Genomic DNA, 14,810 nt, shown 5'->3' on the forward strand with positions numbered 1-14,810 from the left:
AAGTTGAATGGGATTATCTATTCATAAGATATTCGCAAAAAATAATGTTTCTAATTAGTAATTACTTCTAATAAAAACTATTAAAATAAATTACAAGAAACATACTAATATTGTTATAAGTATTATTGAAGCTGTAACAAACTTATTTTTATTTCTTTATTTTATTGTCAAAATAAACGGACTAAAGGACAGGGGTTAATAACGTTTTTTTATAATTTAATGTAGGTATCTAAAAAATAGCAATATAGTACTTAAGTTCCTTTGTACATACTGACTACTAAAAGATTTTTTTGCTGATATTTTATGTATGTATAAAACTCATTTCATTTTGGAAAAAAGCTTTAAAAGAGCATTTTAAAAGTGTTTTCATTTTTTGTATGCTCTGTGGTTGGTGCTATTTGACATTTTAGAGTTAAGAGGTTAAAAGATTAGTGAAGGTGCTTTCAAAATTGCCTCAAAAATGTACCTTTTAAAAACAAAATTAACCTGTTTCGGGTTTTTTTTGCAATTTTTTTCTAAGATGGTTCGTTTCTGTATCTCATGAATGGATTTTTTTAAATAGCTAGTTTTATTCTCACCTGAGGATGACCACTTTGTGGTTGAAACGCGTTGTGTTTTAAATAAAAGTGGTGTGAGGGGTTTAATCGTGTCTTTGTTCATTATTTTTTACGTGGATTTATTACATTTGCCCCCAGAGATGCATGTTGTGTGTAAAAATAGTCGTCAATTTGGTTGTTTAACTCGACAGTAAGACCGAATTCTAAGCCCGGAAATCCAGACATTATTTTTTTGCTGCGAAAATTATCACTGAAAAAATTATGAAAGGAATGATTAATAAATAATTGGCACATTTTGTACTTTTCGGTAGTATTTTTAACGTAATTAAACATGCAGCAGTAGCCTTCGAAGGACAACCTTTGCTGGAAAAGATCACTGCAGTTTATTTGCTCATTTCCCCAACTGCAGTTTACGAGTAAATCGTCACAGGAAGGGGCAAGCTACAATTCATTTTTCATTTATTATCCAAAATGTGTTATTTGGGCACCCATTTTAGAAGATTAGGAGGTTTGAGGTGCTCGATATGGGGAAACTGTTCCAGGATTTTCTGGAGTGTTTCTAATTGTCGACTTTTGGTGGTGTCAAAATCGTAAAAACTCCCAATAGCTTTCATATACTTGTTGATCGTTTTAATACTGCGTCCGGTTTTTTCGGACCTTGAAACACAATTATTTTTTTTTAATTTACAACTCAACATACAGAAATGTGGCAAGAGTTGAAATCTTCCTTCTGCTGATTTTATTAAGGTTGCAAATTGCGATTGCTGGAAATGGTAATTCTGTGACTGGAAATGTTGTACTTTCTAATGATGTTACAGTTGGATTCGTGGTCAATTGCTCCCATAGTGTGTTAAGTAAAATAATTGAGAGTCCGATTAAGAGTAAGTTGACCCAAACCCATACAAATCTACAAATAGATAACAGGAACAATTTTTTTTATTATTATAGCTACATTGGTAAAAATCTGCTTTCGCTCCCTAGGTATTTAAAACTGTTAACACTAGACGTGTTAAGGAAATACTCTAACGAACTTCTTTCAATTGGACGTGTATTTTTACGCTTCATTTTTTCAGTATTTAGCAGGGTTTCAGGTTGTTGTTTCAAATGCTGCAGGAAGTTATTATTAATGTATAGAATTTGTTAAGTGTTTTTTGGACTATACACAAGCGGCTTACATAATTAATGTGAGATTTTGTGTAGTAAATACGAGTACTTTAATTTTAAACATGTTTATTATTTTTATTTTGTTTTTAAACTTTTTGTGTTACATTACTTTTTTAATTCTTTTTCTGTTTTGCGCCTGAAAAAAAGGTTATTATGCCATTTCAACACCGATTTGGGTGCTGAAATATATTAGTACAGAGGCTGGTAATAGTGATTTTAGAAGCGATTTCTTTTTTTTTTCAGGTTTCATTGTTAAATCAACAAAATTTTGAGAAATACTTAAGACTTGACACTTCAAAAATCGAACTTTCAAACTGTGTGACATTTATTACCAACCACAACCTTATTAGAGCAAACGTTTCTAAATTTTGAAAAATTGACTTTTACGTTAAAAAAGTAGAAAAAATAGCGTAAAAAACTTGTTTCATAAATCAAAACCTGAACTTGTTTCACAAAATTTGTCTTACGAAACGCGATCTTTTTATACTATTTTACATTTATTTTTTTTTAATACTATTAGAAATAGAAAAGTTGCAAGGACTCGACCAAGTCTCTCTGTTCCAGATAACTTAGGAAGATTATTTTTATTTCGAAAATTCTAATGATCAAAATGGGAAAAAGTTATAAAAGTTTGAGAGACAAACCGCAGAGGAAATCGGAGAGAAAACCTGGAGAAATCATGAAGAAATATTAATAAAAAAAAATTGGAATTATGGTTTGTCCCTCGCTTAGAGGTTGAGATTGGAGAAAGTAAATCAAATCATGAGTAAATTAGAGCAAATCATGAAAACATTAGAGGAAATTAGGGGAAATCATGAAAAAATTAAGAAAAATCTCCAAAAAATAAGGGGAAATCAATTAAAAAAAAATCTTGTGCACAAAATTAAGAGTTGTGGGTTACCCTCGCCCCGACGTTGCAAAATTGGGGAAATTAGAGAAAATTATGTTGAAATTTTGAGAAAATTAGAGATTATCAGGGAAATTATTGATAAATTTGCATACTTAAGATTTTTTTTATTTGTTGACAAATCCGAAGATTGAAGTTGCTGTTTACCCCTTGCCTTAAGGTTGCAAAACTGGGGAAATTAGGAGAAATTATGACGCAATTTAAAAAAAAACAACAAAAATTATTGTTAAATGCAAATGCGCAAATAATTTTTTCATTAGGTAAAATTATGAGAAATCATGAGAAAATTAAAGCAAAAAAATGAAATCTAGTGAACATCTGTGTTGCGGTTTACTCTTCGTTGAAAAGTTTGGGAAGTTTAAGATTAGAAAAAATTCTGCGATAAACTAAAAATTTGTCATTGAAACAAAAAAATTGAGCTAAAAATTGTTAGTCTCAACAGAAAACAAAAATTCGCTAGTTGGAATAAAATATTGTTATATAGAATAAAAATCGTTAAATAAACAAAAAAATCTCTCGTTACAAGAAATAATTGAGTAAAAAATTTGGAAAAAAAAATTTCCCAATGGAACAAAAAATCATTCGTCTGAACAGAAAACTGAGCCAAAAATCGCTCAATGGAACAAAAAATCGCTTGTTAGAACAAAAAATTAAACAAAAATTTTTGTCAAAATAGTGTTATTTTTCTAGTTTTACGTTTTGAAGCACGTTTTTGAACTAAAATCTCGTCGAAATACGAGTAAATATAATATTATCTTTGTTTTTTTAAGTGTTTAGCATGTTTTCAGCTAAAAATACAACTATTTCAAACAACCCGAAAAATCACATAATTAGGCCAAAAAAGATGTTATTTTTGCATTTTTTAAGCGATGAAGCACAAAAACGCAATTATTTCGCAAAATTTCGTAACAAATAAGTCGAAAAATTATTAAATGAAATACGAAAATGATAGTATTTTTGTTTTTTCAAGTATTTTAACATGTTTCTTGGATAAAAATTTTGTTAAACAATCCTAGTAAGTCAGAATTATTGGCATTTTGTAAATCTACTCTGATTTTAGAAAAGTGCCTAATGTTATAATTATTTTACCATTGTTATAAAATAAAATAAAAATAAAAAAAATAAAATAAAAATCAATTTTAAGAAAACGACAGCAAAAAAGCAAAGCAATATGAAGTAAATTAAGATAGTTAATTAAATAAAGTTGTGTTTATGTTTCATGATTTAACACATGTTTCATATTTTCCCAATGGTGTACGACGAAGATAAAAATTTTGGGATAAAAAAAATCGTTTGTCAGAACAAAAATTCTGCGTTAAACTTTTCTCATTGCAAAGAATTGAGCTAAAAATTGTTAGTCGCAACAGAAAACAAAAATTCGCTAGTTGGAATAAAATATTGTTTATATAGAATAAAAATCGCTAAATGAACAAAAAAATCTCTCGTTACAAGAAATAATTGAGTAAAAAATTATTCGTTGAAACAAAAAAAATTCCCAAGAGAACAGAATTCGTCTGAACAGAAAAGTGAGCCAAAAATCACTCAACGGAACAAAAAATCGCTTGTTAGAACACAATATTAAAGAAAAAAGTTCTTGATGGAAGAAAAAATTGAACTAAATTCAGCTTTATGAAACAAAAATTGCTAATTGGAATAAAAAGATTTATAAAAAATTGATCAAAAAATGTTAATATGGAGCAAAAGTTGCTCCTCGGAGCAGAACATTGAAAAAAAAATGTTATAATTCCATAATTTAGTTTAAGAAATTCAGACTATCGTCTTACTTCCAAAGTAAAAAATAAATTATTTCTAAAAAGTTTTTCAATCTATGCAAATAGCAGGCAGAGTTAAACATTTTCATTCTTTAACTTTGAAAGAAATTTGTACAATATTTAGTTTTAATTTTAGTTAGTGTGCTTTTTTATAATTTAAGTCATGTTGTCCTAACATTAGGCAAAAAATTATTAACTACAAACTACAAAAGCGTTTATCAGAAAAAAAATTTCTCGTCCTAACAAAAAATTGTTAGTCGGCACACAAAACAAAACATTGTTTGTTAGAACAAAAAAGTGCTTAATGGTAAAAAAATTAAAACATAAATCGCTCTAAAAAACGTTCATTTGAACGAAAATTCGAGAAGAAAAAAAACCTGTTTTTTGTGTGGAATTTTTTATTATTAAACAGGACTACATAATCCTAAGAAAAAGCTCATAATAATAATAATAATTAATTTTGCAGGTCTCTATTTGGAAAACTACATAACTAAAGATTTGCGAAACGTGACTCTCACAGTGTTGGAAGGCGAAGTATTTTACGAAGTAGAAGACGAGGAAACAAACCAGTCATACGGCGTAAAACTCGGTAAAAACGAAAGTATCCCAGTTGAAGTTGAAGTTTTCCATAAAGTACACACAATCAGTTCAACACCATCTTGTTACATGTATGTCTACATGAACAAAACTAGGGAATATTTAGGGGAATTACCCCAACCAAGTGACAATGACAGAGACGTAATGTATTCACCGTTTCCTCTAATCGAGGACGTCCAATTCAGAATTGACGCGTTTTTGCGCATGATTGGACACATTTCCAACTCATTCTTGCACGTATTTTACAATCAGCCTTTGATAAGGAGGACTAGACTGCCATTTTCATAATAAAAATGTAAAAATTTGGTGTTTTTCTTTATTTAAATAGTCCAAATGCAACATTCACAAAAATCATCGTCGAATTTAGTCTCTTCGAAGAGTTTGGAAGCTTTATGTGCACAAGAAACGATTATTTCTAACAAACTCACACAACTAGCGCCTAACATAAACCCAAATAAGCTCCCCAGCTTGCCTAAAATTTTTACATACAGGGTGTTGCAATGAAAACGGACCACCCCGAATATCTCAGAAACTAAAATGAATTTGCAAAAACGCCGAAACAGGTCGATTTTGTTTTTGAGGGGGACATTTTTTGACGTAATTTTTAAATCACCCCCAGTAGCCCTTTAACCCCCACGCACCCCAACTTTAAAAAATTAAATAGCACTACCCTACTTGTGGCACATCAGATGAAAGCTATTTTAACAAGCTTTTCAAAACTTTTTACCAAAATTGAATCAGACCATCCATTCATGAGATACAGGGTGTTCTAATAGAAATCAAAAAATGCAAAAAAAAAACGAAACAGGTGAATTATGTTTAAAAGGGACATTTTTTAACGCAATTTTACTAAAAAATGTACAATAGCACCAACCACTAGTGCTACAAAAAAAAATGAAAACACTTTTAAAATGCTCTTTAAAAGCTTTTTTCAAAATGAAAAGATTTTTATACATTCATAAAATATCGGCAAAAAACTAATCCTTCAGCAGTCAGTATGTACAAAGGAAAATAAAGAAATAAAAATAAGTTTGTTACAGCTTCAATAATACTTATAACAATATTAGTATGTTTCTTGTAATTTATTTTAATAATTTTTATTAGAAGTAATTACTAATTAGAAACATTATTTTTTGCGAATATCTTATGAATAGATAATCCCATTCAACTTTAGAAAAGAGGTTCAAAGAACATTTTAAAAACACTTTTATTTGATCTGTCGCAAGTGAGTCGGTGTCATTTGAAATTTCGAAATTGGGGTGGAAAAAGTTAAAAGAGGTGTTTTTAAAATTGTGTCAAAAAATTTCTTTTTTAATAAAAAAATTAACTTTTTTTGCAATTTTTTTCTAAGATTATAACTTTACCTTATACTCCCTCAATCACAACAGGTTTGAGTTAAATTTTCAAAAATCTTGACTTCCAACTCTGACAGAAGTCTCAAAAGTTTTCTTGGTATTCTTTTACCTTAAGAAAAGTCGGGGATTTATGAAATTAATTGTAAAGATTGTGGACAAAAATATATTGGTTTCATTTAACACTAGGTTTAAAGAACATAGCTCATTTAAGACATAACAGATTTGAAAAATCAAGTGTGGCACAACATATTTTTGAAAAAGACTTAAAAAGATTTAAAAATAGAAATAAGCTTACAAATTTTGTAAATCTACTCTGATGTGAGAAAAGTGCCTAATGATTAATATTATTTTACCATTGTTGCAAAATAAAATCGTTATGTGGGTGGCTAGTATCATGATTTAATTAATTCATATTTCATTTTTAAGAAAACGACAGCAACAAAGCAAAATGAAGTAAATTAAGATAGTTAATTAAATAAAGTTGTGATTATGTTTCATGATTTAAGTCATATTTCATATTTTCTTAATGGTGTACGAAGAAGATAAAAATTTTGGGATAAAAAAAATCTTTCGTCAGAACGAAAAATTCTGCGGTAAACTAAAAATTTCTCATTGAAACAAAAAAATTGAGCTAAAAATTGTTAGTCGCAACAGAAAACAAAAATAAAATATTGTTCATATAGAATAAAAATCGCAAAAATGTCTTTTTTAAAAACAAAATTAACCAGTTTCGTTTCTTTTTGCAAATTCTTTCTGGTTCGTTTTTATTAGAACACCCTGTATCTCATGAATGGATAGTCTGATTCAATTTTGATAAAAAGTTTTGTAAAGCTTGTTAAAATAGCTGGGGGTCCAAAAATGTCCCCCTCGGAAACAAAATCCACCTGTTTCGGGGTGGCTCATTTTCATTGGAACACCTGTATTGTGACTTACTTATTATTTCGAACCAATAGTTTTCAACGTCTTGTTTATAAATTGTTGCAGAAGGATCAACGTAATAAATATGCACAATACTGTTATTTCCAGATGAGCTACGAAAAAAAAATCGGTTTTAAGTCTAGTTTATTAAGCCCTTACGTGATAGAGTCAATATTTGTTGCTGTATTATACAAGAAACTCTCACAAACAGGCCAACATCTCTCACATCTTAAAGAATGATGAGCTTCCCAGAGTAGAGATGGTTCCTGAAATGCGTTTGGGGATGCTAAAGACTCCCATTTACCTGAAAATTTGAGTTTTATTGAGCCGAAACATGAAACAAATACTTCTGAATTTGTTAAGGCAATGGATTTCCAAAACCCCACAAACTTTAGATCGGTTTTGGGGGATCATAAATGGAACACAACCACATAATGCAATCATGCTTTTGATTCGACAGTCTACTAAACAATCGCTTTCGGAATAAAGCCCAAATGCAGTGGTTTTTTCAGTGTCAAAATAACACTTTCGCTAAAAAAAGACTCTTCATACTGAGTATTTTGAAAAAAAAATTAAAACCTTGTCAATTGGATAATTTTTGACCTCTGGAACTGACCAAAAACCAATTGTCTCGAGTTGCATAAACAATTGACTTGAAAAACCGACGAGTTGCTCAATTAACCCGCCACTGTTTTTATCAGGATAATCAACAGGATTAAAAATATGGATCTATAAAACGACAAAAAATTATTTTTTACGTGCTTCTTCTTGGATCCTCTTGGTATGGAAACGATGAACAAAAACACGATTAAACCCATCACACCAAACTTTTATTTCAAACACAATGCGTTTCAACCACAAAGTGGTCATCCTCAGGTGTAATTCTTCCGACTTTTGCGAATTCATAAGCTTATCTCTATTTTTAAATCTTTTTAAGTGTGTTCTTTAAACCTAGTGTTAACTGAACCCAATATATTTTTGTTCACAATCTTTAAATTAATTTCATAAATCCCCGACTTTTCTTAAGGTAAAGGATTATCAAGAAAACTTTTGAGACTTCTGCCAGAGTTGGAAACAACTTGGAAGTCAAGATTTTTGAAAGTTTAACTCAAACCTCTTGTGATTGAGGGAGTATAAGGTAAAGTTATATTTTTGACACAATTTTAAAAACACCTCCTTTAACTTTTTCCACCTCAATTTCGAAATTTCAAATGACACCGACTCACTTGCGACAGATCAAATAAAAGTGTTTTTAAAATGTTCTTTGAAACTCTTTTCTAAAGTTGAATGGGATTATCTATTCATAAGATATTCGCAAAAAATAATGTTTCTAATTAGTAATTACTTCTAATAAAAACTATTAAAATAAATTACAAGAAACATACTAATATTGTTATAAGTATTATTGAAGCTGTAACAAACTTATTTTTATTTCTTTATTTTATTGTCAAAATAAACGGACTAAAGGACAGGGGTTAATAACGTTTTTTTATAATTTAATGTAGGTATCTAAAAAATAGCAATATAGTACTTAAGTTCCTTTGTACATACTGACTACTAAAAGATTTTTTTGCTGATATTTTATGTATGTATAAAACTCATTTCATTTTGGAAAAAAGCTTTAAAAGAGCATTTTAAAAGTGTTTTCATTTTTTGTATGCTCTGTGGTTGGTGCTATTTGACATTTTAGAGTTAAGAGGTTAAAAGATTAGTGAAGGTGCTTTCAAAATTGCCTCAAAAATGTACCTTTTAAAAACAAAATTAACCTGTTTCGGGTTTTTTTTGCAATTTTTTTCTAAGATGGTTCGTTTCTGTATCTCATGAATGGATTTTTTTAAATAGCTAGTTTTATTCTCACCTGAGGATGACCACTTTGTGGTTGAAACGCGTTGTGTTTTAAATAAAAGTGGTGTGAGGGGTTTAATCGTGTCTTTGTTCATTATTTTTTACGTGGATTTATTACATTTGCCCCCAGAGATGCATGTTGTGTGTAAAAATAGCCGTCAATTTGGTTGTTTAACTCGACAGTAAGACCGAATTCTAAGCCCGGAAATCCAGACATTATTTTTTTGCTGCGAAAATTATCACTGAAAAAATTATGAAAGGAATGATTAATAAATAATTGGCACATTTTGTACTTTTCGGTAGTATTTTTAACGTAATTAAACATGCAGCAGTAGCCTTCGAAGGACAACCTTTGCTGGAAAAGATCACTGCAGTTTATTTGCTCATTTCCCCAACTGCAGTTTACGAGTAAATCGTCACAGGAAGGGGCAAGCTACAATTCATTTTTCATTTATTATCCAAAATGTGTTATTTGGGCACCCATTTTAGAAGATTAGGAGGTTTGAGGTGCTCGATATGGGGAAACTGTTCCAGGATTTTCTGGAGTGTTTCTAATTGTCGACTTTTGGTGGTGTCAAAATCGTAAAAACTCCCAATAGCTTTCATATACTTGTTGATCGTTTTAATACTGCGTCCGGTTTTTTCGGACCTTGAAACACAATTATTTTTTTTTAATTTACAACTCAACATACAGAAATGTGGCAAGAGTTGAAATCTTCCTTCTGCTGATTTTATTAAGGTTGCAAATTGCGATTGCTGGAAATGGTAATTCTGTGACTGGAAATGTTGTACTTTCTAATGATGTTACAGTTGGATTCGTGGTCAATTGCTCCCATAGTGTGTTAAGTAAAATAATTGAGAGTCCGATTAAGAGTAAGTTGACCCAAACCCATACAAATCTACAAATAGATAACAGGAACAATTTTTTTTATTATTATAGCTACATTGGTAAAAATCTGCTTTCGCTCCCTAGGTATTTAAAACTGTTAACACTAGACGTGTTAAGGAAATACTCTAACGAACTTCTTTCAATTGGACGTGTATTTTTACGCTTCATTTTTTCAGTATTTAGCAGGGTTTCAGGTTGTTGTTTCAAATGCTGCAGGAAGTTATTATTAATGTATAGAATTTGTTAAGTGTTTTTTGGACTATACACAAGCGGCTTACATAATTAATGTGAGATTTTGTGTAGTAAATACGAGTACTTTAATTTTAAACATGTTTATTATTTTTATTTTGTTTTTAAACTTTTTGTGTTACATTACTTTTTTAATTCTTTTTCTGTTTTGCGCCTGAAAAAAAGGTTATTATGCCATTTCAACACCGATTTGGGTGCTGAAATATATTAGTACAGAGGCTGGTAATAGTGATTTTAGAAGCGATTTCTTTTTTTTTTCAGGTTTCATTGTTAAATCAACAAAATTTTGAGAAATACTTAAGACTTGACACTTCAAAAATCGAACTTTCAAACTGTGTGACATTTATTACCAACCACAACCTTATTAGAGCAAACGTTTCTAAATTTTGAAAAATTGACTTTTACGTTAAAAAAGTAGAAAAAATAGCGTAAAAAACTTGTTTCATAAATCAAAACCTGAACTTGTTTCACAAAATTTGTCTTACGAAACGCGATCTTTTTATACTATTTTACATTTATTTTTTTTTAATACTATTAGAAATAGAAAAGTTGCAAGGACTCGACCAAGTCTCTCTGTTCCAGATAACTTAGGAAGATTATTTTTATTTCGAAAATTCTAATGATCAAAATGGGAAAAAGTTATAAAAGTTTGAGAGACAAACCGCAGAGGAAATCGGAGAGAAAACCTGGAGAAATCATGAAGAAATATTAATAAAAAAAAATTGGAATTATGGTTTGTCCCTCGCTTAGAGGTTGAGATTGGAGAAAGTAAATCAAATCATGAGTAAATTAGAGCAAATCATGAAAACATTAGAGGAAATTAGGGGAAATCATGAAAAAATTAAGAAAAATCTCCAAAAAATAAGGGGAAATCAATTAAAAAAAAATCTTGTGCACAAAATTAAGAGTTGTGGGTTACCCTCGCCCCGACGTTGCAAAATTGGGGAAATTAGAGAAAATTATGTTGAAATTTTGAGAAAATTAGAGATTATCAGGGAAATTATTGATAAATTTGCATACTTAAGATTTTTTTTATTTGTTGACAAATCCGAAGATTGAAGTTGCTGTTTACCCCTTGCCTTAAGGTTGCAAAACTGGGGAAATTAGGAGAAATTATGACGCAATTTAAAAAAAAACAACAAAAATTATTGTTAAATGCAAATGCGCAAATAATTTTTTCATTAGGTAAAATTATGAGAAATCATGAGAAAATTAAAGCAAAAAAATGAAATCTAGTGAACATCTGTGTTGCGGTTTACTCTTCGTTGAAAAGTTTGGGAAGTTTAAGATTAGAAAAAATTCTGCGATAAACTAAAAATTTGTCATTGAAACAAAAAAATTGAGCTAAAAATTGTTAGTCTCAACAGAAAACAAAAATTCGCTAGTTGGAATAAAATATTGTTATATAGAATAAAAATCGTTAAATAAACAAAAAAATCTCTCGTTACAAGAAATAATTGAGTAAAAAATTTGGAAAAAAAAATTTCCCAATGGAACAAAAAATCATTCGTCTGAACAGAAAACTGAGCCAAAAATCGCTCAATGGAACAAAAAATCGCTTGTTAGAACAAAAAATTAAACAAAAATTTTTGTCAAAATAGTGTTATTTTTCTAGTTTTACGTTTTGAAGCACGTTTTTGAACTAAAATCTCGTCGAAATACGAGTAAATATAATATTATCTTTGTTTTTTTAAGTGTTTAGCATGTTTTCAGCTAAAAATACAACTATTTCAAACAACCCGAAAAATCACATAATTAGGCCAAAAAAGATGTTATTTTTGCATTTTTTAAGCGATGAAGCACAAAAACGCAATTATTTCGCAAAATTTCGTAACAAATAAGTCGAAAAATTATTAAATGAAATACGAAAATGATAGTATTTTTGTTTTTTCAAGTATTTTAACATGTTTCTTGGATAAAAATTTTGTTAAACAATCCTAGTAAGTCAGAATTATTGGCATTTTGTAAATCTACTCTGATTTTAGAAAAGTGCCTAATGTTATAATTATTTTACCATTGTTATAAAATAAAAAATCAGTTTTAAGAAAACGACAGCAACAAAGCAAAGCAAAATGAAGTAAATTAAGATAGTTAATTAAATAAAGTGATTATGTTTCATGATTTAAGTCATGTTTCATATTTTCCTAATGGTGTACGAAGAAGATAAAAATTTTTGGATAAAAAAATCGTTTGTCAGAACAAAAAATTCTGCGGTAAACTAAACATTTCCCATTGAAACAAAAAAATTGAGCTAAAAATTGTTAGTCGCAACAGAAAACAAAAATTCGCTAGTTGGAATAAAATATTGATAGAATAAAAATCGCTAAATGAACACAAAAATCTCTTGATACAAGAAATAATTGAGTAAAAAATTATTCATTGGAACAAAAAAATTCTCAATGGAACAGAATTCGTCTGAACAGAAAACTGAGCCAAAATTCGCTTGTTAGAACACAACTTTAAAGAAAAAAGTTCTTGATGGAAGAAAAAATTGAACCAAAAATCAGCTCTATGAAACAAAAATTGCTAATTGGAATAAAAAGATTTATAAAAAATTGATCAAAAAATGTTGAGATGGAACAAAAGTTGATCCCCGGAGCAGAACATTTGAAAAAAAATGAAATGTTATAATTCCATAATTTAGTCTAAGAAATTCATTCTATCGTCTTACTTGCAAAGTAAAAAATAAATAGTCTCTAAAAAGTTTTTCAATCTATGCAAATAGCAGACAAAGAGTTAAACATTTTTTTTTAAATTCTTTTTAATTTTAGTTAATGTGCTTTATGATTTAAGTCATGTTTTCCTAATATTAGGCAAAAAATTATTAAATACAATTTCATCTGTGTTGCGGTTTGGGAAATTTAAGATTACAAAATGTAGAAATAGGACATATTTTGTGTTTTATTAAAAAAATTATATACATAAAAATAAGTTGAAAACTACCAGTATTTACAGAGTATTCTTATCGACTCGCCACTTCGTTTTTACTCACAAACCTCGCCTTTTTTCTTCTTCTTAATAAATTATTGTCATTTTGTACAATATCAACATCGGTGAGTAAAAGCGTCGTTCTTGGCGTCATAAATAAATAATCGACTTATTACATCTTCTCAGAAATAGTATCTAACACAGTTGTTTGATGAGGTAAGAAAGTTTTACTACTATCTGAGTTAATATTAGCTAAAGGATTCACAGTAATATTCGTCTCTGTCGGTTTCTTACACCGCCCTTCGAGAAAATACGTCTCCATCGTCCCCTTCCCCTTGACCTGGATCGTGCCTCTGCACGCCAATGGGTATCCTCGGGAGCTCAAAATCTGGTACACTTCCTTCGTCACCTAAAAACACTTTTTTTATCCGCAAAAACGCAATTTTAACTCACTTGAATCTTATCAAGAACGCCGGTGCTGTCCATACGACTCGCCACGTTAACGGCATTGCCCCATATGTCGTATTGGGGCTTCCGCGCCCCAATCACACCAGCCACCACAGGCCCCACATTAATCCCAATCCGGATCCGGAAATGATTGAAAGAATGCTCGTTCACTTCCGCTAGTTGCTCTTGGATTCGGAGAGCGTAGTCGGCCATGGCGGTCACGTGTCGGTAGCCCTGCATGTCGCAGGTGTTTTGGGTCAATCCTACAGGAAAAAATCTCATTTATAATAATAATAATACTTAATCCCTTAAACAAAACAAAAAGAAAAATGAAAAATTGCATTACAGTTTAACTAAAATTAAGTAGAAATAACAGGAATTAAAACAATAAGAAAATAACAAAAAGCAAAAGTAAAAAACTAGAAGTTTAAAAAATATATTTTTATCATTTTGCGAAAATTGTTCACTGAAAGTTTTTTTTTAATCAAATATTGCTTTTTTAAACTTTGGTAATGACAACGAACAGAAACTTGATGACAACTTTTTCTCGAATGAAATATTTCACATTTTATATATGAACAGTGACAAGAAATAATTGTACAGAGTGGTTATAAATGATTTTCATCTAGCCAGCTTTGGAATTTTTTTGCATGTAACTTTATTTGTGCCGCTCTACTTTTTTTGAAAGCTCTGTCATTAGTGTCACATAAGTGACACTAATAATAATTAATAATAAATTGTTGTTAATTAAACTTTTATTGTTTCAACTAATTTCCAATAATAATTGATAATACTGTATATTTTGGGAGAAAACAAGTTTATAATCGAAGGCTATTTTCGAAGTGGACGCTTAGTAAACGGCGATTTTTTAATTTTTAAGTTAAAACAAGTAGGTACCCCTATCTTCGTAAAGCGGCATTTTTTATTTTACATGGGAAATTCACAGCTGGCTAGATGAAAATCATTTATAACCACCTTGTATATTTGGTCCACCGGCAGCCAACCACGTGCTTTTAGTTTTTGAGATTCTTGGTCAAATTTTCTTTATTTGTAAATAAAACGAGAACACGAATTTAGTATTTTTTGTAATTCATATTTAGATTGATAATCTAAAGATGAATAATAAATGATGAGACCATAATTAAGGTTGGAAAGCACCAATGACTCGCATAGTTTTTTAAT

At 29.7% G+C, this 14,810-nt stretch overlaps 2 protein-coding genes across 3 annotated transcripts in view; one reads left to right on the forward strand and one right to left on the reverse strand.

Annotated features, from left to right (window-relative positions):
• The window catches only part of LOC123013574 (vitamin K-dependent gamma-carboxylase), a 17,168-nt gene extending 11,866 nt beyond the window's left edge, over positions 1-5,302 (forward strand). Inside the window, exon 10 of the mRNA XM_044412185.1 lies at positions 4,867-5,302. Coding sequence (XP_044268120.1) covers positions 4,867-5,285 — 419 coding nt within the window. The 3' untranslated portion in view covers positions 5,286-5,302. The remainder of the gene's footprint in view (positions 1-4,866) is intronic.
• A 7,834-nt stretch (positions 5,303-13,136) lies between these two features.
• Positions 13,137-14,810, reverse strand: part of LOC123013575 (adenylate cyclase type 6) — a 107,178-nt gene continuing 105,504 nt past the window's right edge. For both annotated transcript variants that reach the window (XM_044412187.1, XM_044412186.1), the window contains 2 exons: positions 13,635-13,891; positions 13,137-13,590 (listed from right to left, as the gene is read on the reverse strand). In XM_044412187.1, the coding sequence (XP_044268122.1) occupies positions 13,354-13,590; positions 13,635-13,891 (494 nt within the window). In that variant the 3' untranslated portion in view covers positions 13,137-13,353. The remainder of the gene's footprint in view (positions 13,591-13,634; positions 13,892-14,810) is intronic.

This window comes from Tribolium madens, unplaced genomic scaffold (genome assembly GCF_015345945.1).
Source record: "Tribolium madens isolate multiple individuals breed KSU strain unplaced genomic scaffold, Tmad_KSU_1.1 Scaffold_96;HRSCAF=242;Tcas5.2_LG5, whole genome shotgun sequence".
Taxonomy (NCBI): Eukaryota; Metazoa; Arthropoda; class Insecta; order Coleoptera; family Tenebrionidae; genus Tribolium; species Tribolium madens.